Source organism: Crotalus tigris, unplaced genomic scaffold (genome assembly GCF_016545835.1).
Source record: "Crotalus tigris isolate CLP2741 ecotype Arizona unplaced genomic scaffold, ASM1654583v1 scf7180000018549.3470463, whole genome shotgun sequence".
NCBI lineage: Eukaryota > Metazoa > Chordata > Lepidosauria > Squamata > Viperidae > Crotalus > Crotalus tigris.
Window position 1 is genome coordinate 3042013 of NW_024097072.1, and position 25419 is coordinate 3067431.

At 42.2% G+C, this 25419-nt stretch overlaps 1 protein-coding gene across 1 annotated transcript; it reads right to left on the reverse strand.

The window, feature by feature from the left end:
- Positions 1 to 1546: 1546 nt before the first annotated feature.
- On the reverse strand, positions 1547 to 20969 carry IDO2 (indoleamine 2,3-dioxygenase 2). Its single transcript, XM_039354170.1, has 9 exons — positions 20855 to 20969; positions 19258 to 19377; positions 18568 to 18686; positions 17650 to 17664; positions 16457 to 16556; positions 15947 to 16064; positions 7087 to 7138; positions 3461 to 3609; positions 1547 to 2026 (listed from the first exon to the last, which is right to left on the reverse strand). Exons 1-9 carry the CDS (start codon positions 20918 to 20920, stop codon positions 1671 to 1673), a joined length of 1095 nt encoding a protein of 364 aa, XP_039210104.1. The 5' UTR covers positions 20921 to 20969; the 3' UTR covers positions 1547 to 1670.
- Positions 20970 to 25419: the final 4450 nt, after the last annotated feature.

Consider the following 25419-nt stretch of genomic DNA (forward strand, 5'->3'; position numbering starts at 1 on the left):
CAATGTAAATGGCAGAAGGGTATCAGTGTCGATGGTTTTTCCATTTATGGTTATCAAAAAAAAATTCAAAAGGGAGAATAGGGTTTATGGTACGGAGCAAAGTAAAAAGACTTTGAATTGCAATTGGGTGGCAATGATGTATATATAGTTGCAAAAACGTATACACTTTCATTGAAATTTGAAATGGAAGAACAGGTTAAAGAGTGTATGGTAAAGTTGGCTAAGAGTTTCGATTATAATGTACCGATGGATCAGTGGGAAAATATGTGGTCAACAGGGTTGGAATTTACATCATGCTATGATCTTAAGTCGAATGTTTCCTAAAATAAGGTATCGTTGGCATACAACACCAGAGAAATAATCTATAGAATGTATAAAGGCATTCCAAATGTATAGTGCAAATGTAAACAATGTGAAGAGATATTTTATCATGCCTGATGGACAAATTAAAAAAAAGCTTTAAAATTGGCTTCAAATACACACATTAATACAGAGGATTTTAAAGATTAATATTCAATCAAAACAGATGTTTTGATGGATAAACAATTAGAAAAAAGTCAAGGAAGAGTATTTCAATATATGAGTATTGCAGCAAGATTATTATACACAGAAAGATTCGGCATGACCTACAATGAAGGACTGGTTGATGAAGTTGATAGAATTTGTTAAGATGGCTAAACTGATTTCATTAATTAGAGAAAAGATATTACTGATGCTCCAATGACTGGAAACCGCTTATGGATTATTATTATTATTTTTTTTTGCATAAAAAAGAAAATGATTTTGCGACTTACTGTTTTTGATTATTAAAAAGACTAGGTTATAGAACTGAGGAAAAATTATGCCCTTTTAGAGAGACAGGTTTCATTGGAATTGTATCTATAACTGCCAAGAGGAAGAACATTATATGCATTTTTCATGCTTTATGTTATTTGATTTTTATTTTCTTTTTTCAGATTTACTTTTCCATATTGTTTTTTATTTGAATGCATTTCTTGTGATATATGCAAAGTCTTTTCACAGAAACTATTTTTAACAATTGGTGCCTTCTGGCTGAAGATACGTCAATGAAGGCTCAGTCGTCCAGGCCAAAGAGATCTAAAGGTTGGATCACGGCAACTGGACCAGACTTTGTTAATCTGAGACTTTCATCACTCATCCAAGCAACTTCATCAGTCAGAGCTGTTAATTTAATGTCTCAGATTAACAAAATTTGGTCCGGTTGCCCTGATTCAACTTTTAAAACCCTTTGGCCTGGATGATTTCGCTGCATTTTGGGGAGAAACCCCTGAAGTTGGTGTAACAGGAGTTGGTACATTTCAACAACTCTCTAACTCTAGCTGAGTTTGCTCTGACTGATGAAGTTGCTTGGATGAGCAACAAAACATCTCAGATTAACAAAGATTGATCCAGTTGTTATGATTCAACCTTTAGACCAGGGGTAGTCAACCTTGGCTCTTTTATGACTCGTGGACTTCAACTCCCAGAATTCCAGCTGGCTCAGGAATTCTGGGAGTTGAAGTCCACGAGTCATAAAAGAGCCAAGGTTGACTACCCCTGCTTTAGACAGTCTGGGTGAAGAGTCGCTCACTCCTATTATATACATATCAAGAGATGTTGACTGGCTGGCTCCATAACCCTAACTTTACTTGACCAAAAAGGACAGTCTTTTACAGTTGTACCATAGCTTCTCTTGTTGTGTCCCGGACACTTTTTAAGAATTTCAGAACCCGTGAGCCCCCAGTCCCTACCCCTTCCAGGAAAGATGGAGGACTTGTGGTTTGAGGAATTTTGTTCAGCTTGTCCTTGGCCTTTTTAGCTGCGATGACAATGTACTTGGTGACCATGGTGATATGGTAGGTCCTTAGCTCGGAAAGAGCAGCCACACATTTGTTATATAGGGACTGAAGGTCTTTGTTTCCAGAAGATAAGACATGATCCTTTAGTGGGGGGACAGACTGGATTTCTTCAATGAAAGCTTGATGATGAGGAGGCATGTATTTTCTCATCCTGTGCAAAAATGCAGCTGGTGAAAGATACCAAAGCAATGGATAAGTGGGGTTCAAGGCAATTTAAAATGATTGAGTCAGGCTGCTCAACAAATAGCCCTTTAGATATTCTGAAATCCCTCATAATTTCTAGCTCACAAGGCTGATGTAGGAGAAGAGCAGGAAGAGCCAGGGGCAGAGTTAAGCAAGTCATCAGCCTAGAGTCATTATGTTCTCATAAACGGTCTAAGTCCAACTCCTCTTGAATTCTGTTAACTCTTATCTATTGCCAATTTAGCACTAAATATTAGTTGACTAGATTCTTGTGCATAGGTTTGAGCAATAAATCTTCTTAACACCTTAAAATTAACATTACGGTGTTGAACACTAACTATATGGTGTTGATTCTTCGCACCTGAAACTGCAACTGGCTGAGAGTTACAGAAATAGGCATATGGCTAAGGAAAGCTGTCCTACCTTATCAGCAGCTGAGCCACTATAGAAAAGCCAATACTGTACATGATGGGATTATTGTTCAAACTCGTTCCCTGTCTCTTTGTTTAATTTTCATTTTGCATATCCTCTGTGATCTTTGTCAACATTCATCCTGAGCACCAAAACTAACTTGGCCAAGGAAGAGCTAGATGAGAACTCTTATCCCTGACTTCTAATTTTCAACTTTTGAGGAGTTTTACAAGAATTTCAATCAGAAGCACGGAGAAAACATCTACATTTATCTGCTGATGGTCCTCGTTCATTTTGAAGAGGAAAAACCTTGCTTCAAACATACAGTGGTACCTCAGTATTCAACTGCTTCAAAACTCTTTGAATTTGATACCCGATGCATTTTATGCATGAGTACTCGTAGTTTCTTTGGGATTCAGTGTCCTGCAAAAGGAAAAGGGGGGACAGCCACAGAGGGCAGACAGGAAGTCAGCCATGCTGGGAAGGTCACTGACATAGGAAAAAGGACAGACAGAACGTTTTCCTGGCCAGAACAAAGGGTCACGTGGTAAGTCCCCTGGTTTGTTTGGCACTCATAGTTTTTACTACTGTTGTGCCTTCCAGAACAAATGAGCATTGAGTAACGAGATACCACTGTCCCTTCAGATTCTCATGGATGAAATGCATATCTATGTTCATTTTGTTAACTAGGTGTCCAATGAATCAATATGAGTGCTCTGATTTTGATGGTGTCTCCTGCAGTTCACAATCTTTCTGGCTTCCCATGTTTTCATTCCATCACGATGGAAGGTATCTGGAGGAAAACATTCCCAGTGGGGCTTTTTCGATAGAAACTTTACTGTGACTCCAAAGGGGGGGGGGTCCTTCTCCCAGAGAAATCCTGAGAAATCATACTGCTGGTTCCTCCGTCCACATGTTTGATGGAAGATTTGGAAAACCCATCAGTGTTTTATCCTAGTTTTGACATACAGTGGTGGATCTAAATGCAAGCGAAGGTCAGCTCTTACCACTTTCTTTCTGGTGTTGGATACCAAGCAGCTCATCGAAGGCGTGCAGGGTGGAGCTTTGGGCCGCACTGCCCCCAGAATACGCCAGAGGCTGTTCACAAAGGCCTTCATACAGCAGCCCTTCTGGTAACACGGGGTTATCTTTCCAACTGAAAAAGAGAAAAGGACGTCACAAGAGAGGACCAGTGGACAACCTTCTGTAGCAGCAAATGCCCAAGTAAGCAGAAACGGCACCGGCTAATCAATAATGGCGAAACAATAGCCTAATCAAGGAACTGTCAAGGAAGAAACTGAAGACTGGTAAGGCAAGCTATGGTGTATCAGCAGCCAGCAAAGTCCACTGGTCTATGCATGAATGATAGGACCTAATCTGATAATGAAATATCTCCAGGAAAAAAAACCAAATTCAGAGAGCACCAAGAACCCAACAGTGTGTGAGTATGTGAAAAAGAGAGAGAGAGAAAGAGAAAGGGAGGGAGGGAGGGAGGGAGAGGGGGAGAAGGGGAGAGGGAGAGGGAGAGACTCAGGAATTCTGGGAGTTGAAATCCACAAGTCATAAAAGGGTCAAGTTTGAAGACCCCTCTTTTAACCTGATCTAGTTAAGGATGGTTTGTGGCCACAGATTATTTGCAACTGCAAGTATCTTCCCTCCCCCGCTGTTCTGAGCCTTTTGGATCTGGGGGGGGGGGAAGAGGAGGAGGAGGGGGAGGGGGATGGTGGCAGCTTCACAGCCTCCAATTCCTCTGCCAAGTGATGCATTGCAAGAGCCACAGATCAACAGAGGGAGGCTGGCGCTCACAGAGAGACTCAAGCTGTGTGTGCAGCTCATTAGCTGACCTGTGCACCTGCCCTCTCCGCCAGACGTTACAGAAGCACCAGGGAGCGATCGGATTTATTTTTAGGCTGCTCTTTTATTAAAATGCTCACACAGAGCAAAACATAAGCCGAGGAACCTGCTTCCTAGCAGCTGCTCAGAAGGCCCAAGTTGTACGGAGGCATTTTTCCAAGCCACGGGGAGTTTTTAAGAGGGGGCGAGGTTGTGTTTGGTAGGCAGCAGCCTCTTTGCCCAGCAACAGGTGACTGTGGAGGAGTCCTGCCATGTACTGTGAATGCACAGCCTCCATTCAGACCTTTTTTCTCATCAGAGTGAGAAGAAGCCCCCTGGGGCCCTGTGTTCTTCGTCTCCCCAAAGCCACCAGCAATCCTAATAAAGTTAATAGATGAGCCGAAGTCATTTATTTCTGAGATGAATTTCTTTGCTATTTAAATCTAAGGCAGAGATTGACAGCTCAAGGCTGGTGGGCCTTTGTGGCCACCCAATCTCTGAGCACCTAGAACAGAAATGGAGAAGACAACGTCAACCTTTTCCCCTTTGTTGGTCTAGACCAGGAGTAGTCAACCTTGGCTCTTTCATAACTTGTGGACTTCAACTCCCAGAATTCCTGAGCCAGCTACGCTGAGGGGAAAGGGAGAGGTTTCCAAGCTGAGCCATGCTGGCTCAGGAATTCTGGGAGTTGAAGTCCACGAGTCATAAAAGAGCCAAGGTGACCTACTCCTGGTCTAGGTGGTTGACAGTGTTTTGCAGAGTTTGGTGACACTTGAGGCATGCATTTTATCCTTTTCATTTTACAACATCTTCAAATTTCGGCTATTTCTCTTTGGGAGAAAAGCAATGTGGATACTTTAATCCTCCATAAACTTTAATACACCTGTTTCATTTTTTACACACACACATATACACAAATCCTCCCTCCCCCAAATGGGCCACTATTCTCCTAAGGCAGGGGTTCCCAACCAGGGGTGCGAGAGGATATTCCAAGGGGTGTGAAAACTTGGGTTTTCAAAATTATAGTGTATATGCATAATTCATTGCTGTTATTTTGAACTTTTATAAGGGGACTCACTGGAGAAGAGCCTAATGCTGGGAAAGATGGAGGGCAATAGAAGAAGGGGACAACAGAGAATGAGGTGGCTGAAGCAGTAGGTGTGAGCTTAAATGGACTCCAGAAGATGGTAGAGGACAGGAAGGCCTGGAGGAACGTTGTCCATGGGTTGCGATGGGTTGGACATGACTTCGCAACTAACAACAACAAGGGTTGCAAGAATATATCAGAAGCGTTCTAGGGGTTTGGGGTATAAAAAAGGTTGGGAGCCGCTGTCCTAAGGATACAACAACTTATCAAAAAGTGCTGTTGAATGCAGGTAACACAATTTTTCAAGTGTGTCCATACAAAATGTTCAAAAAGTCAAGTTGGTGATAATGGTACGGTCAAAGCTCTGGTCATATCATTATGGTTTCCACTTTGACATATTTGACCACACCTTGCAGACACCTCCGCAATTTTATTATGGTTTTTAGACAAAGAGAATCTGACAACTGAACTCACTGGGGCTGAAGCACCAATGACAGGTTAATCCATTGTTTTTGCCTAAAATAGATTTAAGAGGCTTTCTCTCATTTGTTCAGTGTTTGAGCTGCTACTGTTAAACCAGAATGATCACTCCTGTTTCAGCCTCATCTTGAGTCAGTCACAAAGGGTGTTCCATAACCCACTTTTACACTGGTGATCTAGCAACAAGTTGCCTTTGTAGCCATATAGGGATTCTGCAATGCCCAGAGGGAGATTTTTGCTTTATAGTCAAGTTTCATTTCCTTATATCATTTCTTCCCCTCTCTGCTTTAACACATCCGGATTTTAATGAAGGTTTAATGAGGGACCCTGTCTGATTAAGTGAAGGCAACACAATTAGCTAATGTGGCCTTGGGAAACTAAACATTAAGGAAGAGATTAACAAGCCCCCCTGGCATGCTTTGTGAAAAAGAAAGGGTTGTAAAGATTTGCACTGAGGATGTGCTGGTCAGGGGTTGAATTCATCCATTCTCCTCCTTTGTTTCTGACCCAGGAGCTTTCTCAAAGCAACACTAAGGAGTCCGTGAGATCAGGGGGATGCACTCATTTAATTCAGATTTTGATGCAAATTCTGCACAGTTCACACATTCCAAATGGAGGGACAGATGAAGGTGTCCTTTATGCTGAAATCTGTTCTCTCATACCTAATGATGGCAGTTGTAGGGTTGAAAAGTACGGGGTATGAAAATGTACATATTAATAGAAAATGCAGACTGAAAAAAAGAAGGGAGGGAGGGGAGGAGGGAGGGACGGAGGGAGGGAGGGAGGGAGGGAGAGAGGAAGGAAGGAAGGAAGGAAGGGAGGGAGGGAGGGAGGGAGGGAGGGAGGGAGGGAGGAAGGAAGGAAGGAAGGAAGGAAGGAAGGAAGGAAGGAAGGAAGGAAGGAAGGAAGGAAGGAAGGAAGGAAGGAAGGAAGGAAATTTAGTCCCAAGACACCCCTCCTAAGCAGATGAGAGAGCTTTGTAGCCTTATGTATCACTGGAGAATAAATGTGTTGTGTTTCACAACCTAAGAAAAAGTTGTGAAAAGGAATACTACATCACAAAGGAAAATGATAGAAGGAACCCTTGTTTGCATAATGCCACGTCTAATTGGTCCAGAAAGCCCCCAGTTCAATTGGCAGTGGGGGTCTTCCTTCTCAATATCAGCAATTGCTCGTCCCTGTGGTTCTGCTTGAAAAACACTTCTAAAGCCAAAGGAACATAGCTGTACTTACCCAGAAAAAAATATTCTTGTCACTCCATAAAATACTGAAGGATCAACATAATCTAGAAGTTAGAGTACATTAAGATCAGATCAGTTTGCCAGGTATACTTAATAAGTGTAAGGTTAAATATAAATGTAAGTTATTACACTTAGGCAAGAAAAAGCAAATGCACAACTACCTGGCTCAACAGCAGTAACTGTGAGAGGGATGATTTAGAATAGAATAGTGCTGGCAGAGACCTTGGAGGTCTTCTAGTCCAGCACCCTGCAGGAGAGCAGAAGATAGTGCAAGGATACTGCAAAGAGAAGCAACAGAGACAGGTCTGGAGATTAAAGCGTATGCTGAACGTTTGCAAGAATTGTCAATATCTAGTCTAACAAAGAGAAGGACCAGGGATGACATGATAGCAGTGTTCCAATATTTGATCGGGGGGTCTCACAGAGAAGAAGGGGTCCATCTATTCTCCAAAGCAACTGAGACCAGGATGGAAGATCATTAAAGACAGTTCCAACATAGAACTAAGGAGAAATTTCCTCATAATGAGAACAATTAATCAGTTTTTAAGAAGAGACTGGACAGGAACTTGTCTGGAAAGATATAGGGTTAGGGTAATATCATAAGAAACTTGGTAATATCATAAGAAATTTGGTAATATCATAAGAAACTTGGAGAGCAAAATGGACATCGCCAACAAACTCGGAGTGCTTGGGTATGGTTAGGAGGGCAGTTACTTTTCTAGCCTGCCCTATCTTTGTTTGCTGGGAAAATACATGGAAAAATCCCATTGGAGGAAAATTCCACTTAGGGTTAGGGTTAGGTCACCATGAACTCATAGAGCAAAATGGACATCGCCAACAAACTCGGAGTGCTTGGGTATGGTTAGAGGGCAGTTACTTTTCTAGCCTGCCCTATCTTTGTTTGCTGGGAAAATACATGGAAAAATCCCATTGGAGGAAAATTCCACTTAGGGTTAGGGTTAGGTCACCATGAACTCATAGAGCAAAATGGACATCGCCAACAAACTCGGAGTGCTTGGGTATGGTTAGAAGGGCAGTTACTTTTCTAGCCTGCCCTATCTTTGTTTGCTGGGAAAATACATGGAAAAATCCCATTGGAGGAAAATTCCACTTAGGGTTAGGGTTAGGTCACCATGAACTCATAGAGCAAAATGGACATCGTCAACAAACTCGGAGTGCTTGGGTATGGTTAGGAGGGCACTGACATTTCTAACCTGCCCTATCTATGTTTCCTGGGAAAATACATGGGAAAATCCCATTGGAAGAAAATTCCACTTAGGGTTAGGGTTAGGTCACTATGAAGTCATGGAGCAAAATGGACATCTCCAACAAACTAGGAGTGCTTGGGTATGATTAGGAGGGCACTGACATTTTTAGCCTGCCCTATCTATGTTTGCTGGGAAAATACATGGGAAAATCCCATTGGAGGAAAATTCCACTTAGGGTTAGGGTTAGGTCACCATGAACTCATAGAGCAAAATGGACATCGCCAACAAACTCGGACTGCTTGGGTATGGTTAGGAGGGCCGTTACTTTTCTAGCCTGCCCTGTCTATGTTTGCTGGGAAAATACATGGGAAAATCCCATTGGAGGAAAATTCCACTTAGGATTAGGGTTAGGTCACCATGAACTCATAGAGCAAAATGGACATCGCCAACAAACCCGGAGTGTTTGTGTATGGTTAGGAGGGCAGTTACTTTTCTAGCATGACCTATCTATGTTTCCTAGGAAAATACATGGGAAAATCCCTTTGGAGGAAAATTCCACTTAGGGTTAGGGTTAGGTCACCATGAACTCATAGAGCAAAATGGACATCGTCAACAAACTCGGAGTGCTTGGGTATGGTTAGGAGGGCAGTTACTTTTCTAGCCTTCCCTATCTATGTTTCCTAGGAAAATACATGGGAAAATCCCATTGGAGGAAAATTCCACATGGGGTTAAGGTTAGGTCACCATGAACTCAGAGCAAAATGGACATCACCAACAAACTCGGAGTGCTTGGGTATGGTTAGGAGGGCAGTTACTTTTCTAGCCTGCCGTATCTATGTTTCCTGAGAAAATACATGGGGAAATCCCATTGGAGGAAAATTCCACTTAGGGTTAGGGTTAGGTCACCATGAACTCATAGAGCAAAATGGACATGCCCTCCTAACCATACCCAAGCACTCCGAGTTTGTTGGCGATGTCAATTTTGCTCTATGAGTTCATAGTGACCTAACGCTAACCCTAAGTGGAACTTTTCTCCAATGGGATTTTCCCATTTATTTTCCCAGGAAACATAGATAAGCCAGGCTAGAAAAGTAACTGCCCTCCTAACCATATCCAAGCACTCCAAGTTTGTTGGCAATGTCCATTTTGCTCTATAAGTTCATGGTGACCTAACCCTAACCCTACATGGAATTTTCCTCCAATGGGATTTTCCCATATATTTTCCCAGGAAACATAGATAGGGCAGGCTAGAAAAGTAACTGCCCTCCTAACCATACCCAAGCACTCCGAGTTTGTTGGCGATGTCCATTTTGCTCTATGAGTTCACGGTGACCTAACCCTAACCCTAAGTGGATTTTTCCTCCAATGGGATTTTCCCATGTATTTTCCCAGCAAACATAGATAGGGCAGGCTAGAAATGTCAGTGCCCTCCTAACCATACCCAAGCACTCCGAGTTTGTTGGCGATGTCCATTTTGCTCTATGAGTTCATAGTGACCTAACCCTAACCCTAAGCGGAATTTTCCTCCAATGGGATTTTCCCATGTATTTTCCCAGCAAACATAGATAGGGCAGGCTAGAAAAGTAACTGCCGTCCTAACCATACCCAAACACTCCGAGTTTGTTGGCGATGTCCATTTTGCTCTATGAGTTCATGGTGATCTAACCCTAACCCTAGGTGGAATTTTCCTCCAATGGGATTTTCCCATGTATTTTACCAGGAAACGTAGATAGGGAAGGCCAGAAATGTCAGTGCCCTCCTAACCATACCCAAGCACTCCGAGTTTGTTGGCGATGTCCATTTTGCTCTATGAGTTCATGGTGACCTAACCCTAACCCTAAGTGGAATTTTCCTCCAATGGGATTTTCCCATGAATTTTCTCAGGAAACATAGATAGGGCATGCTAGAAAAGTAACTGCCGTCCTAACCATACCCAAACACTCCGAGTTTGTTGGCGATGTCCATTTTGCTCTATGAGTTCATGGTGATCTAACCCTAACCCTAGGTGGAATTTTCCTCCAATGGGATTTTCCCATGTATTTTACCAGGAAACGTAGATAGGGAAGGCCAGAAATGTCAGTGCCCTCCTAACCATACCCAAGCACTCCGAGTTTGTTGGCGATGTCCATTTTGCTCTATGAGTTCATGGTGACCTAACCCTAACCCTAAGTGGAATTTTCCTCCAATGGGATTTTCCCATGAATTTTCTCAGGAAACATAGATAGGGCATGCTAGAAAAGTAACTGTTCTCCTAACCATACCCAAGCACTCCGAGTTTGTTGGCGATGTCCATTTTGCTCTATGAGTTCATGGTGACCTAACCCTAACCCTAGGTGGAATTTTCCTCCAATGGGATTTTCCCATGTATTTTCCCAGGAAACATAGATAGGTCAGGCTAGAAAAGTAACTGCCCTCCTAACCATACCCAAGCACTCCGAGTTTGTTGGCGGTGTCCATTTTGCTCTATGAGTTCATGGTGACCTAACCCTAACCCTAAGCGGAATTTTCCTCCAATGGGATTTTCCCATGTATTTTACCAGGAAACGTAGATAGGGAAGGCCAGAAATGTCAGTGCCCTCCTAACCATACCCAAGCACTCCGAGTTTGTTGGCGATGTCCATTTTGCTCTATGAGTTCATGGTGACCTAACCCTAACCCTAAGTGGAATTTTCCTCCAATGGGATTTTCCCATGAATTTTCTCAGGAAACATAGATAGGGCATGCTAGAAAAGTAACTGTTCTCCTAACCATACCCAAGCACTCCGAGTTTGTTGGCGATCTCCATTTTGCTCTATGAGTTCATGGTGACCTAACGCTAACCATACCCAAGAATTTGTTAGCAATGTCCATTTTGCTCTCCAAGTTTCTTATGATATTACCATGTTTCTTATGATATTACCAAGTTTCTTATGATATTACCCTAAGCATTTCTAGCCTGCCCTATCTATGTTTCCTGGGAAAATACATGGGAAAATCCCATTGGAGGAAAATTCCACTTACGGTTAGGTCACCATGAACTCATAGAGCAAAATGGACATGGCCAACAAACTCAGAGTGCTTGGGTATGGTTAGGAGGGCAATGACATTTCTAGCCTGCCCTATCTATGTTTCCTGGGAAAATACATGGGAAAATCCCATTGGAGGAAAATTCGACTTAGGGTTAGGGTTAGGTCACTATGAACTCATAGAGCAAAAGGGACATCGCCAACAAACTCGGAGTGCCTGGGTATAGTTAGGAGGGCAGTTACTTTTCTAGCCTGCCCTATCTATGTTTCCTGGGAAAATACATGGGAAAATCCCATTGGAGGAAAGTTCCACTTAGGGTTAGGGTTAGGTCACTATGAACTCATAGAGCAAAAGGGACATCGCCAACAAACTCGGAGTGCCTGGGTATAGTTAGGAGGGCAGTTACTTTTCTAGCCTGCCCTATCTATGTTTCCTGGGAAAATACATGGGAAAATCCCATTGGAGGAAAGTTCCACTTAGGGTTAGGGTTAGGTCACTATGAACTCATAGAGCAAAAGGGACATCGCCAACAAACTCGGAGTGCCTGGGTATAGTTAGGAGGGCAGTTACTTTTCTAGCCTGCCCTATCTATGTTTCCTGGGAAAATACATGGGAAAATCCCATTGGAGGAAAATTCCACTTAGAGTTAGGGTTAGGTCACCATGAACTCATAGAGCAAAATGGACATCACCAACAAACCCGGAGTGTTTGGGTATGGTTAGGAGGGCAGTTACTTTTCTAGCCTGCCCTATCTATGTTTCCTGGGAAAATACATGGGAAAATCCCATTGGAGGAAAATCCCACTTAGGGTTAGGGTTAGGTCACCATGAACTCATAGAGCAACTGCCCTCCTAACCATACCCAAGCACTCCGAGTTTGTTGGCGATGTCCAGTTTGCTCTATGAGTTCATGCTGACCTAACCCTAACCCTAAGTGGAATTTTCCTCCAATGGGATTTTCCCATGTATTTTCCCAGCAAACATAGATAGGGCAGGCTAGTAATGTCAGTGCCCTCCTAACCATACCCAAACACTCCGAGTTTGTTGGCGATGTCAATTTTGCTCTATGAGTTCATGGTGATCTAACCCTAACCCTAAGTGGAATTTTCCTCCAATGGGATTTTCCCATGTATTTTCCCAGGAAACATAGATAGGTCATGCTAGAAAAGTAACTGCCGTCCTAACCATACCCAAACACTCCGTGTTCATTGGCGATGTCCATTTTGCTCTATGAGTTCATGATGATCTAACCCTAACCCTAGGTGGAATTTTCCTCCAATGGGATTTTCCCATGTATTTTACCAGGAAACGTAGATAGGGAAGGCCAGAAATGTCAGTGCCCTCCTAACCATACCCAAGCACTCCGAGTTTGTTGGCGATGTCCATTTTGCTCTATGAGTTCATGGTGACCTAACCCTAACCATAAGTGGAATTTTCCTCCAATGGGATTTTCCCATGTATTTTCCCAGCAAACATAGATAGGGCAGGCTAGAAAAGTAACTGCCCTCCTAACCATACCCAAGCACTCCGAGTTTGTTGGCGATCTCCATTTTGCTCTATGAGTTCATGGTGACCTAACCCTAACCCTAAGTGGAATTTTCCTCCAATGGGATTTTCCCATGTATTTTCTCAGGAAATATAGATAGGGCAGGCTAGAAAAGTAACTGCCCTCCTAACCATACCCAAGCACTCCGAGTTTGTTGGCGATGTCCATTTTGCTCTATTAGTTCATGGTGACCTAACGCTAACCATACCCAAGAGTTTGTTATCAATGTCCACTTTGCTCTCCAAGTTTCTTATGATATTAGCAAGTTCTTATGATATTACCAAGTTTCTTATGATATTACCCTTAGCATTTCTAGCCTGCCCTATCTATGTTTCCTGGGAAAATACCTGGGAAAATCCCATTGGAGGAAAATTCCACCTAGGGTTAGGGTTAGGTCACCATGAACTCATAGAGCAAAATGGACATCGCCCACAAACTCGGAGTGCTTGGGTATGGTTAGGAGGACACTGACATTTCTAGCCTGCCCTATCTATCTTTCCTGGTAAAATACATGGGAAAATCCCATTGGAGGAAAATTCCACTTAGGGTTAGGGTTAGGTCACCATGAACTCATAGAGCAAAATGGACATCGCCAACAAACTCGGAGTGCTTGGGTATGGTTAGGAGGGCAGTTACTTTTCTAGCCTGCCCTATCTATATTTCCTGGCAAAATACATGGGAAAATCCCATTGGAGGAAAATTCCACGTAGGGTTAGGGTTAGGTCATCATGAACTCATAGAGCAAAATTGACATCGCCAACAAACTCAGAGTGCTTGGGTATGGTTAGGAGGGCACTGACATTTCTAGCCTGCCCTATCTACGTTTCCTGGTAAAATACATGGGAAAATCCCATTGGAGGAAAATTCCACTTAGGGTTAGGGTTAGGTCACCATGAACTCATAGAGCAAAATGGACATCGCCAACAAACTCGGAGTGCTTGGGTATGGTTAGGAGGGCACTGACATTTCTAGCCTGCCCTATCTACGTTTCCTGGTAGAATACATGGGAAAATCCCATTGGAGGAAAATTCCACTTAGGCTCTCCTGCTGAAGCACAGGGTTGGACTATAAGACCTTCAAGGTCCCTTCCAGCTCTGTTCTTTTGTAATTCTGTATGCCTGCTCTATGGACCATCAAATATGGCTGCTATTTGTTTTCTACAGAAGACAGAGTGGATATTTGTCCTAACCAAACCAATTATTATATTATATTGTTCACTGCAAAATCTGTTGTCCATTTTCTATGCAGGGTACAAGTATGGCTTTTTTCTGGTTCTGCTCCCTGTGAGAAATTAAGCAGCCTGGCTTTTTAAGATCTCTCTCTTTCCCCCCCCTTTTTTTTTCTTTTATTGACCTTGAGATGTGAACCAAATACAGCGCTGAGATTGGAGGCCTAGGACAGAAGCCAACATTTGGAAATCAATTCTATTCATTTGGCTAGCCCCAATGGGGTTGCTTTCCCTAATCGCAAGAGATAATTACAGAACTAAATGGTGGGTCAACCTTACAACCTCAAAGGCTCCATTAATATGAAGGCTGCAAAAGGCCAAGAAAATAGCCAAGCCATGAATCAAGAATATTGAGCAACAATTCTCTGTTTCGGAAGCTGCTGAGATCCGTCAAGCATGGAGGGGAATTCAAAGGCTCATGGCAGCATTAAAGATTTACTCTCTTTCCTATCACAGCTACTGATGCTTTTTGTCTAGAGTTCTTTTCGATGTTCTCCCCTGAGCAACCCTTGAGGGCAGATTCAGCAAAATGGTTTTATTACTAAAATTATCCCTGTGCAGTTCAGCTGCCATTGGAATCTGTGGGCTATATTTTTTTTTCCCTCTTAGGTCTTTTATTGCAGTTTGAAATTAAGACAATTTTGACTGCATCTCCCCCCTCCAAAAAAAAGTCAAACCCAGGGATCTTGCATATGTAAGCTGTGGTGGTGCAGTGGTTAGAATGCAGTATTGCAGGCTAATTCTGCTGACTGCCAGGAGTTCGATCCTCAATCAAAATAGAGCTGGTATGGACTTCGGAGGTCTTCTAGTCCAACTGCCTGCTCAAGCAGGAGATCCTACCATTTCAGACAAGTGACTGTCCAGTCTCTTCTTAGAAACCTCCAGGGATGAAGCACCCACAACTTGTGACGGCAAACTGTTCCATTGGTTAATTGTCCTCACTGTTAGGAAGTTTCTCCTAAATTCCAGGTTGCTTCTCACCTTTATTAGTTTCCATCTTGTCTTGCCTTCTGGTGCCTTGGAGAATAGGTTGAACCCCTCTTCTTTGTGGTAGCCCCTCAAATATTAGAACATTGCTATCATCTCTCCCCTACTCCTTCTTTTCTCTAGATTAGCCAAACCCAATCCCGCAACCTCATATGTTTTAGTCTCCAGGCCTTTAATCATCTTAGATGTTCTTCTTTGCACTTTTCCCAAAGTCTCAACATCTTTTTTGTAATGTGGTGACTGGCTCAGCCTTCCATCCTCCCAAGGTCAGTAAAATGATGACCCAGATTGTTGGAGGCAATATGCTGACTCTGTAGACCACGTAGAGAGGGCTGTAAAGTACTATAAAGCGGTATATAAGTCTAAGTGCTATTGCTATATAAGTACATATCAGAAGGGGCACGTTCTATTGAAGACATGAACAAACAAATCAATGATAAAGTGAGAGTTGCAGGAGCAATGGAGAATCCTAGTTTGCAGAAGGTTGTGGACCAGTGTGTGCTGGACCCCAACTGACTTGGAATATCTACCTGTTTTGTATCAACTTCTTTACAACATTACCTTGAATTTAACGCTAAAAAATTTTTGTACCTCTTATCTATTTTTAAAGAATCATTTTGAAAGCATCCAATCAACTGCAAAGAACGAACGAGAAGACCTAATCAATTTCAGAGGAGCTGTAAAGAATTAAACATTAATATTCTCTTAAAGTTGATGTTTCTAAATGTGAATATTTTTTGTTGCCAGCTCATGAAGAAGAGTTGGAAGGGTAAGGTCTCCTGCTCAAGCAAGGGTTGAACAGAAGACCTCTAAGGATCCTTCCAACTCTTCATTTGATGTCCATGCCTTACTTAAGTGTATGTGGATCACAAGCTTACCATGCATTTTCTTCAGAGTTTGGGTCATTTCTTGAAGTGTGTTTGTCACTTCTTGTAACGCTTCAGCCAGGATTTTGTCATCTGGTTGAAGAAGTCCATTCACAGCCTTGGCAATTGCCTGCATGAAATGAAAAGTGTTTAAATTTATATGCCACTTGCTTCCCAGCGACTCTGAATCGCTTTGTGGGAATCCATTGGCTGCTTATCCCCAGCTTTCTAACTCATAGGCCAAAGAACCTGCTGTTCACATATTTGAATCCCATCACTGCTCCTCACCTTGTCAAGGTATTACATTAGAACTTAATGTGATGACTAGGTTGATGCTGAGGGAATGGTTGGATTCCCACCATCTGCTAAATTACAGACCATCTGCTTGTTTTAGCATAGTCTAGCTTGTTAGGTGAACTCAACATGTTTTCAGAATAGCCAAAATGCTGGGGAATGCTCACCTGATCCCTCACAAAAGCATCCAAAGCAAACACTGATAATTAATTTAAGAGAAGACTATACCTTGAGTCCTGGTGCGGCAGCTTTCTCAGCCAGGAAAGTGACGAGAATGAACCCAACTGTGCTTGTTCCTCCAGGCAAGCTAACTATGGGCTCCAGATTCCTGTGAACACAACAAAATCAACAGTCTGGGAAAGGAAGTACAAGTATTTATCAGTGCTTGCAAGGGAGGGTTTGTTTCTCCTAAAAAGCCCAAGGTGTACAAAACAATTGATCTATAAGCTGTGCACAATCGCTCTTTTATTGCTTTTGTTCACAGTTCGGCAAGTTTCGACATTGCTTCAAAAATCTGCACTAGCGGTTTGACACAGGAATGTAGAAACAAATGTAGGTTTGTGACTTTTATCATTCACTTTCCAAACTAAAATCTCTACTGGTTCATACGTACAGTATTTTAATTGTAACAGGAAACAAGAAACTCTACTTAGAACAAAAGAGCATAGTGTATATACCAGGCATGTCAAACTCACAACATCACGTGATGTCGCGTGACATATCACAACTTTTCCCCCATTGCTGGCAATGGGGTGGGCACAGTTTTGGAGTGACACATCCAGCCATATTATTGTAGTTGTTGCATAAAAATATGTTCCAACAATGAATTCCAACAAAAACAATATTGCATGTTGCCATTTGGTAATTGCTTCCTCTCACAAGGCACTCATGCGTGAACACCTTGACTTCTTTCCACCAAGGACCCTGTTTCTTTATAAGTAACTTAAAAAGGGAAGCCTAACAATGAGAAGTGGTGCTGAAATAAACCAGAACCACTGAAGACGTACCTCAATTTTACATTAGATTAGAATTCCAATAAAGAATCATAAGCCAAGGAAAAACGAAGTTGCGTGAAATAAATCATCAAATACACCTTGGGTTTCCAGTAATGGCCTGTAAAGGGGGCAAGCAATTGCTTGCTAAACAAACCATTCCTGGTTAGTTTGCCATTTGCGCTTGAGAGGAAAGCTGCACCTACCACTAAGCAGCTGTTTGATGGAGAGAGAGAGATGATTCTCCTAGATCTGAATTTTCTATTCTGTGGGAGCCTAACTGGCAAAAATAGGAGCTCGGAACAATGTAAACATAAGCTGTCTTCCTAAAAGTGGCAGCTGTTTGACTTCAAACAGCCTGAACATTGACTCCAAGGTGATAACTAAATTTTGCCCTGCAAAAAGAAACAGAGATTCTCAAAGACTTACTCAATTTCCAGACACCTTGGAGAAATGGAGGTGACGTCCGCCAATACAAGGAAGCAAAATCAAGAGATGAAATCAGTTGAAGGGTAAAGTCCATCGTGGTACAACAGCACTTTAAACAACAACGTGCCCCCGCGTATGCATTTCACATGCAGAGGTTAGAGCAAGCAGATCTAGGCTGCAAACATTTGACTAAATCAGCCAGATGTGTGCAGCCCTACAAAGCCCTTATCCCAGACAGCCTTCCCATCTCAATCCTGAGCCGTGTTGATCGTATAACTCCCTCCATCGTTTCTGCAACCGTTGGCAATTCAAGCTACTTTCAAATCTGGTTTTGAAATTTCTCCCTAAGTGTATTTTTTGCAATTAAGGAACCTAGCTGGTTTCATTTTCTTTACGATTATATTTCTATTATTTTATTAATTATTGATTAATATATTAAGTATTCATATAATTAAGATTATATCCAATTATATTTTGAATATATAGTATTCTTATATGATGATTGTTAGGATTATATTATTCATATAATATAGATTATATAAAATGGTATAGGGTTTTCTGCTTGAGCAGGGGGTTAGACTATAACAGCAGCCCCCAACCCCCGGTCCATGGGAGATGACCAGGCTGAACCCAAGGGAGGGGTCAAGCATGTCATCTGCCTTGAATCCCTTCATGCTCACAATAGTTTCCATTAACTCTTATCTACAGCCCACCTTGAATTCCATTGACTCCTATCTACCGCCAATTTGCTTTGACCATTAGTAGTTCAGATTCTTGTAGAGAGGATTCACATGCAATAAACCTATATATTCCTTTGAACCACCTGGATTCCCGTTTTCCTGAGCTTGACAATTATATGGCTCCAGCTATGACTGATCTCCAACTATTAAGCACAGATCCTCTTGTCAATAGATTTACCCATGGGGATTTTTTTTCTTCCAGTTCACCAAAACAAAATCTGTGTGGACCAGGATAGGAGGCAGACCTAGCATTTCAGAGACTTCTCCAAAAGGGATGGCCAGGTTTCGTGGCAAGATCTGGAAGATAAGACCAGAACATCAACACCAGCTCACCTACCGGTAATCCGTGTCCTACTGAGCTTCAGTAGGGTTCCAGCTGGTTAGAAGAAGTAGAAAGCTTTGTAAGTCCGTATTGCCCAATGTTATCCCATCATTGTTATATTAAAACAGGGGTCTTCAAACTTGGCCCTTTTATGACTTGTGGACTTCAACTCCCAGAATTCCTCAGCGTGCCTGGCTGAGGAATTCTGGGAGTTGAAGTCCACAAGTCATAAAAGGGCCAAGTTTGAAGACCCCTGTACTAAAAGCACTGAAGAAGATTGCAGGTAGTCCTTGACTTAAACCATTCATTTAGCACCCATTCAAAGTGACTTTCAACCACTCGTCGCACCTACGACCGTCACAGCATCCCCACAATCACATGATCAAAATTTGGGTACTTGGCAGCTGGCATTATTTAACTGGACCTTTGCATGCTTGCATCATTTCTTGTGGATTTACCCTTTGCATCTTCATCGTTTTCAGCAGCTGCTGCTGCGAAGGCACTTCAGGCTTAAGAAAGAGCAAAAGTTTCAAGATTGGACTATACCTTGGGGACCTCTTTTTCACCTTCTTGCCAGACGTAGGCCATTGTGATGAAACTGAGGACCATATGGGCCAAATAGAGTTCTCGGTGACCTTGGAGGTACTGGCAGCTTAGTAGAGGCATCTGTTGAAACAAACATCAGAAGAAGGACACTCTGCTTAACTACTAATTCCTACAACACTGTCAAAACACTTAGTAAAGCTCTATAATATTACTATGATACTCCTCATCTTACTTATTACCTCCTTACCTTCTTATGACTATAACTTTGCTGCTTGTATCTTACAATTTATATTGTTTTTTTTACTATCTACTATGATATATGTTGTTTGCTTAACTAGTATATCTATCACTAAGTGTTGCATCATATTATTTATGATGAAGTGTTGTATTTCACGACTTATGATGAATGTATTTTCATGTTGTATATGATCGTGATTATCATTATTACTTGAATGTACACTGAGAGCTTATGCACCGGGGACAAGTTCCTTGTGTGTCCAATAGAGAATTCTATTCTAAACAAAAAAAGTATTTTTATTAATAGGTTCCCTCCCTCTCTCTCTCTCTCTCTCCCTCCCTCCCTCCCTCCCTCCCTCCCTCTTAGAACATAGAATAATAGAGTTGAAAGGGACCTTGGAGGTCTTGTAGTCCAACCTCCAGCACTAAGGATGTTGCCCAGTTGGGCAATGAAGCATAGAACATGGAGCTGGAAAGGACCTTGGAGGTATTCTAGCCCAGCGCCCTTCAAATAGGAGATCCTATATCATCCCAGTCAAATGGTTGTCCAATCTCTTCTTAAAAACCTCCTGTGATGGAGCACCCACAACTTCTGGAGGCAAGCCGTTCCAGTGATTAATTGTTCTCACTGTCAGGAAATCACTCCTTAGTTCCAGGTTGCTTCTCTTTATCATGATTTTCCACACGTTACTTCTTGTTCTGCCTCAGGTGCTTTACAGAGTAAATTGACCCCTTTTTTTCTGTAACAACCCCTCAAATATTGGAAGAGTACTGTCATATTACCCCTAGTCCTTCTCCTTGTTAGACTAGACCAGGGGTCTACAACCTTGACAACTTTAAGACTTGTGGACTTCAGCTAGCTGGCTGAGGAATTCTGGGAGCTGAAGTCCACAAGTCTTAAAGTTGTCATGGTTGCAGACCCCTGGACTAGACATACCTAGTTCATTCATGAGAAAATAACCAAGCTCAGAGAACATGAAGAAAAATCCTTAGAACCACTCTGGGCTGGATGGTAGACTGGGAAGTCAAACATCATGAACGTTTGCCATCAGTTGTATATTATGTTAATAACGCTCCATACTACTTCTCACACTTCAAAATCAGAAAGAAATATGTCTTGCCAACTCACATTTTATGTTTAATCAATAAGACAAATACTGAGAGAATAAGCACACAAATGGTTCAGGGTGTTTTAAAAAGTAAAAGTGAAGATCCCAACTAAACAACAAGGCAAATAGGAAAGCTAGCATTCACTCCTCCAGCAGTCCATAAGGAAGCAAGACTGGCTTCCCAGAGCATCAAGAAACACAATGTGAGATCTCTATGGCTAAAGGTCATGCAGAAAAATGAATTTCAGTACCTGGTTGACCTGTGCACGAAGTTGATGGCTCTCAATCAAGTAAACCAACCTGTGAGCAATCTCCATCCATGGATTATAAAAAGGAGGAAGTTCTTTCTTAAAAAGAGAGAGACCAAAAAAGAAATGTGTGCAATGAATGAAACACAGTTAATAAAATGACTCTTTATGTAATTTAATAATGTTTAACTGTGAGGTTAAACATTACAGCTGGGTAGTAATTTTTGAAGGAGATATAGCACAAAGACCCATCAAAGAGTTTGGGAAGGCACAGAAAGATATTTTTTTTCAGCACATGGAAAAGGAATATAGTCATAACTGACATTAAGGTAACTGATTTTATTTATTCATTTAGCCACCTATCCCACCTACCAAGCTACTCTGGGCAACGTACTGCTATGTAAAACAGACTTAATTCTCATTTACATTATATCAATTATAATTTTTTTTCCTGCTAGCTTCAATCATTCTCTCTCCTTAGATCTTTGGGCCCAAAAGGTTGTGCATTTGCTTGCTATCAATGAAAAAAAAAAATGACCCGTGAGAAAGAAGCTTTCTGCTCCCAACAAAGCTTATCTTTTGTCATTCCACAGATCAGTACCACAATGGGAAGATATCTTCAGGTTTCCACTCATTCAGAGACAAAAGCCATTTATTATCTGTCTTTCTTAGATTAGGGGAAAAAAACGATCTTCGCCTTTGTTGGTACCTGACCCCATTCACCATTCTCATTCTTACAACTACGTAAGGAAACCGGAACAAAGACAATCCTCCTTCTCCTTATCTGAAAGCTTATTTAGTCTCTTAAATCTTTAAATACCAAATACCAAAATGATCCCAGATCCTTCTGCCTCTCTGCAAGCCCAAATGCATCAGCAGAAGTAGATAACCTTCGGAAAGATCAGAGGGAATCTTCAACCTCCTTCCTTGCTCCCTGCCTTCTGAACACTTTCCCCTTTCTCCCACACCTTTAGTTTTTAGCAACAGGCTGTACCTACCAATGGGTTTGGAAGAAGGAAACCATAATCTTCAGAAATATGAAATCTCTTTAGTGTGAAGGCTGGCTTCTGTTTCATATGATCTGTTGGGTTCTCCATTCTTACGCGACTTGACAGCCAGTCTTGTAAATTTGCACTAGGATTGAGTAGCCTGCTCAATTTGGGATGAAGTGAAGCTCAGAACCTCACAGTAGCTGCTAACCAAGACAACCTGACTAGTAACTATTAGTAGATCTTGAGTAGGCAAAGTCTTTTCCCTGTTCCTCATAATCCCAGACCTTTGGCCTGTTAAATGCCACTGACCAATGATCAGTGGAGCTGGATAAACATCAGGGAGGTATATTGATAATACCCTCAAGAGACCAAATTCAGAAACAGAAAAGAGTTCAGAAGGGATGGGAAGATCTACAAGTGAATCATTAAAGGCACAACTGCCTGCTCGCTTGATAAGAATGAAAAACAAAAGGAATACAGAATGCAGAATAATAGAGTTGGAAGAGACGTAGTCGGTTTTCTAGTCCAATTCCCTGCCCAGGCAGAAAACTCTATGGTAGGGGTAGTCAACCTCGGCTCTTTAATGACTCGTGGACTTCAACTCTCAGAATTCCTGAGCCAGCCATGCTGAGGGGAAAGGGAGAGGTTTCCAAGCTGAGCCATGCTGGCTCAGGAATTCTGGGAGTTGAAGTCCACGAGTCATAAAAGAGCCAAGGTTGACTACCCCTGCTCTATAGCATTCAGGACAAATGGCTGTCCAATCTTTTCTTAAAAACATCCAATGATGGAGCACCCACAACCTCTGGAGGCAAAGTTGTTCCAATGATTAATAGTTCCCACTGTCAGGAAATTTCTCCTTAATTTGGGGTTGGGTCCCTCTTTAACGATCTTGTCACTTCTTGTCCTGCCCTCAGGTGCTTTGGAGACTAGGTCGACCCCCTCTTCTCTATGACAGCCCATAAATATTGGAAGACTGATATCGTGTCCTCTTTTTTTGTGGTTAAACTACACATATCTAGTTACATCTATTGTTTATCGTATGTTTTATCTTCCAGTCCCCTAATCCGGCACCAGGCCATGGCATGCCAGAAACCGGGCAGTGCAAACAAGCGAAGCTCCATCCATGGAATGCAGGCAGCACAGGAAATCACACCCTCTCCAGTTCATAGGAAAACCTCTCTCCACGGTTCCAGTCCCTGGTGCTCAAAAGATTGGGGTCTCCTGCACTAATCATCTTTGTTGGGAGCATTTAGAGATGCTGTTATGGCTCCCCAAAAAAAGATTAGAACAAAAGTTAGCAGCTTTTCCAGGCACTATGTCAACATTTCAAAAATCATTATTTGGAATTAATGCTAAATTCTGGAATGCCATCTGGAGCTATGGTGGACATCTTTGCTTTTCTTAATGTGTACTTAAGAAAGGTATCACATTAGGGCAGTGCAGCAATTGGATACAAAAATAGAAAGAGTCTCTGAGCAGGCTGGGATGCTCATGTGACAGATTTTGTAACTCATTAAAGCAGCTGCTTCCATGGTAACTGCAGGGGACAAGCAGGTGTTAAATGACAAAGCAGGCATGTCATCCTCATCATTGTAACTTATAAACCTGAATAAGTCAACCTGCATTTGAATATGGTCTTGGTGTGATGATCTCATCATACTTTGGCCGCCATTTGGCATAATCACAGATCTTTTCCATGGGTCACATATCCTTGCCCTGAACGATAGTTGCAGAAACTGGGGAATAGAGCCCTGCTGAGTTCAATGGGGTTTAGAATGCAGTGTTGTTGTTGTTAATTGCGAAATTGTGTCTGACCCATCGCAACCCCATGGACAACGTTCCTCCAGGCCTTCCTGTGCTCTACCATTTTCTGGAATCTATTTATGCTCATGCCTATTGCTTCAGTGACTCCATCCAGCCATCTCATTCTCTGTCGTCCCCTTCTTCTATTGCCCTCCATCTTTCTCAGCATTAGGCTCTTCTCCAGTGAGTCCTTCCTTCTCATTAGGTGGCCAAAGTACTTGAGTTTCAAGTTCAGGATCTGGCCTTCTAAAGAGCAGTTGAGGTTGATCTCTTCTAGGACTGACTGGTTGGAACGCCTTGCAGTCCAGGGGACTCGCAGGAGTCTTCTACAGCACCAGAGTTCAAAGGCCTCAAATGAATGCAGTATTGCAGACTAATTCTGCTGACTGCCGGGCATTCGATCCTGACTGGCTCAAGATTGATTCAGCCTTCCATCCTTGCGAGGTCAGTGAAATGAGGACCCAGACTGTTGGGGGCAATAGGCTGACTCTGTAGACCGCTTAGAGAGGGCTGTGACTGCTGGATTAAACATTTGTTAGTCTGAATTGCAGAAACACTCTTTCTCCAACACTCGTGTTCTTCTTCTTCTTCTTCTGCAAGACGCCCAAATTTCAAAGAAGGTTGTTGGTAGGCCAAGGTGAGCCAAAACACAGCAGCAGAGCCTAGAATTTGCATAGGGATGTCCAAAGTTCAGTGCCTGGTTGCTTCCGGTAGAAAGAGATGATGGGAAATAATCCCTTCTTGAGACTTTGGAATTCTATTGCTCCCATCAGGAGATCTTTGTGACTTGCTGGACATTTAATCTAGGGTGGTTGTTTGTATATTGCTGAAGGGGCTGATCCAAGAACATTTTGCTAGTGTTTAACTAGATGTCCTTCTCAATAATCAGGAAGAGAATGATCAGTAAACTGTTATCCTCAGCCACTCAGATTGTAGCTGTACATGGGAAACACTGAAATCTCAAAATGTTGTACCATTTTAGGATTCTGACTCTCTCTCTCTTCAAGTCTTTTTTCTAATGCAAGATGTGTTCAAAGAACATGTGAAGTGTTGGTACCGCTTTGGACTGCACCAGTAAGACCACATTTGGAATATTGCATCCAGTTTTGTCACCACGATGCAAAAAAAAAAAAAAAAAGAGGTTGAGCAGAGAGTATATCAGAAGACCTCCAAGGTCCCTTCCAACTCCACTTTTCTTTATTCAGTATTCTAAATAAGTAGTGCAGTGTTTGTAGTCCACAAGTCATAAAGGGGTCAAGTTTGAAGCCCCCTGGATTAGGAGGCTGGAGGCTCAAAATATGATGAATAGTTGCACTAAGTGGGTATGTCTACTCTAATAAAAAGGAGGACTAAGGGTCACATGATAGTACTGTTCCAATATTTGTGGAACAGCCACAAAGAAGAGGGGGAGGTCAAGTTATTTCCAAAGCACTAGAAGGCAAAACAAGAAGCAATGAATGGAAACTAACCAAGGAGAGAAGCAACCTGGAATTACGGAGAAATTTCCTGACGGTGAGAACAATCAAACAGTGGAACAACTTGCCTTCAAAACTCATGGGTGCTCTATCACTGGAGTCTTTTAAGGATAGACAGTTCTCTGAAATGGTATAGGGTCTCCTGCTCAAGCAGAGAGTTGGACTAAAAGACCCCCAAGGTCACTTCCAACTCCGAAGTTCTTTGTTCTATGTTCTAAGGAACAGACTCATTGAAATAGTCACATTCTTTGAGGTTTTCATGAATTCGTCCTATTGCATCTTCTATGTTTCCACAACA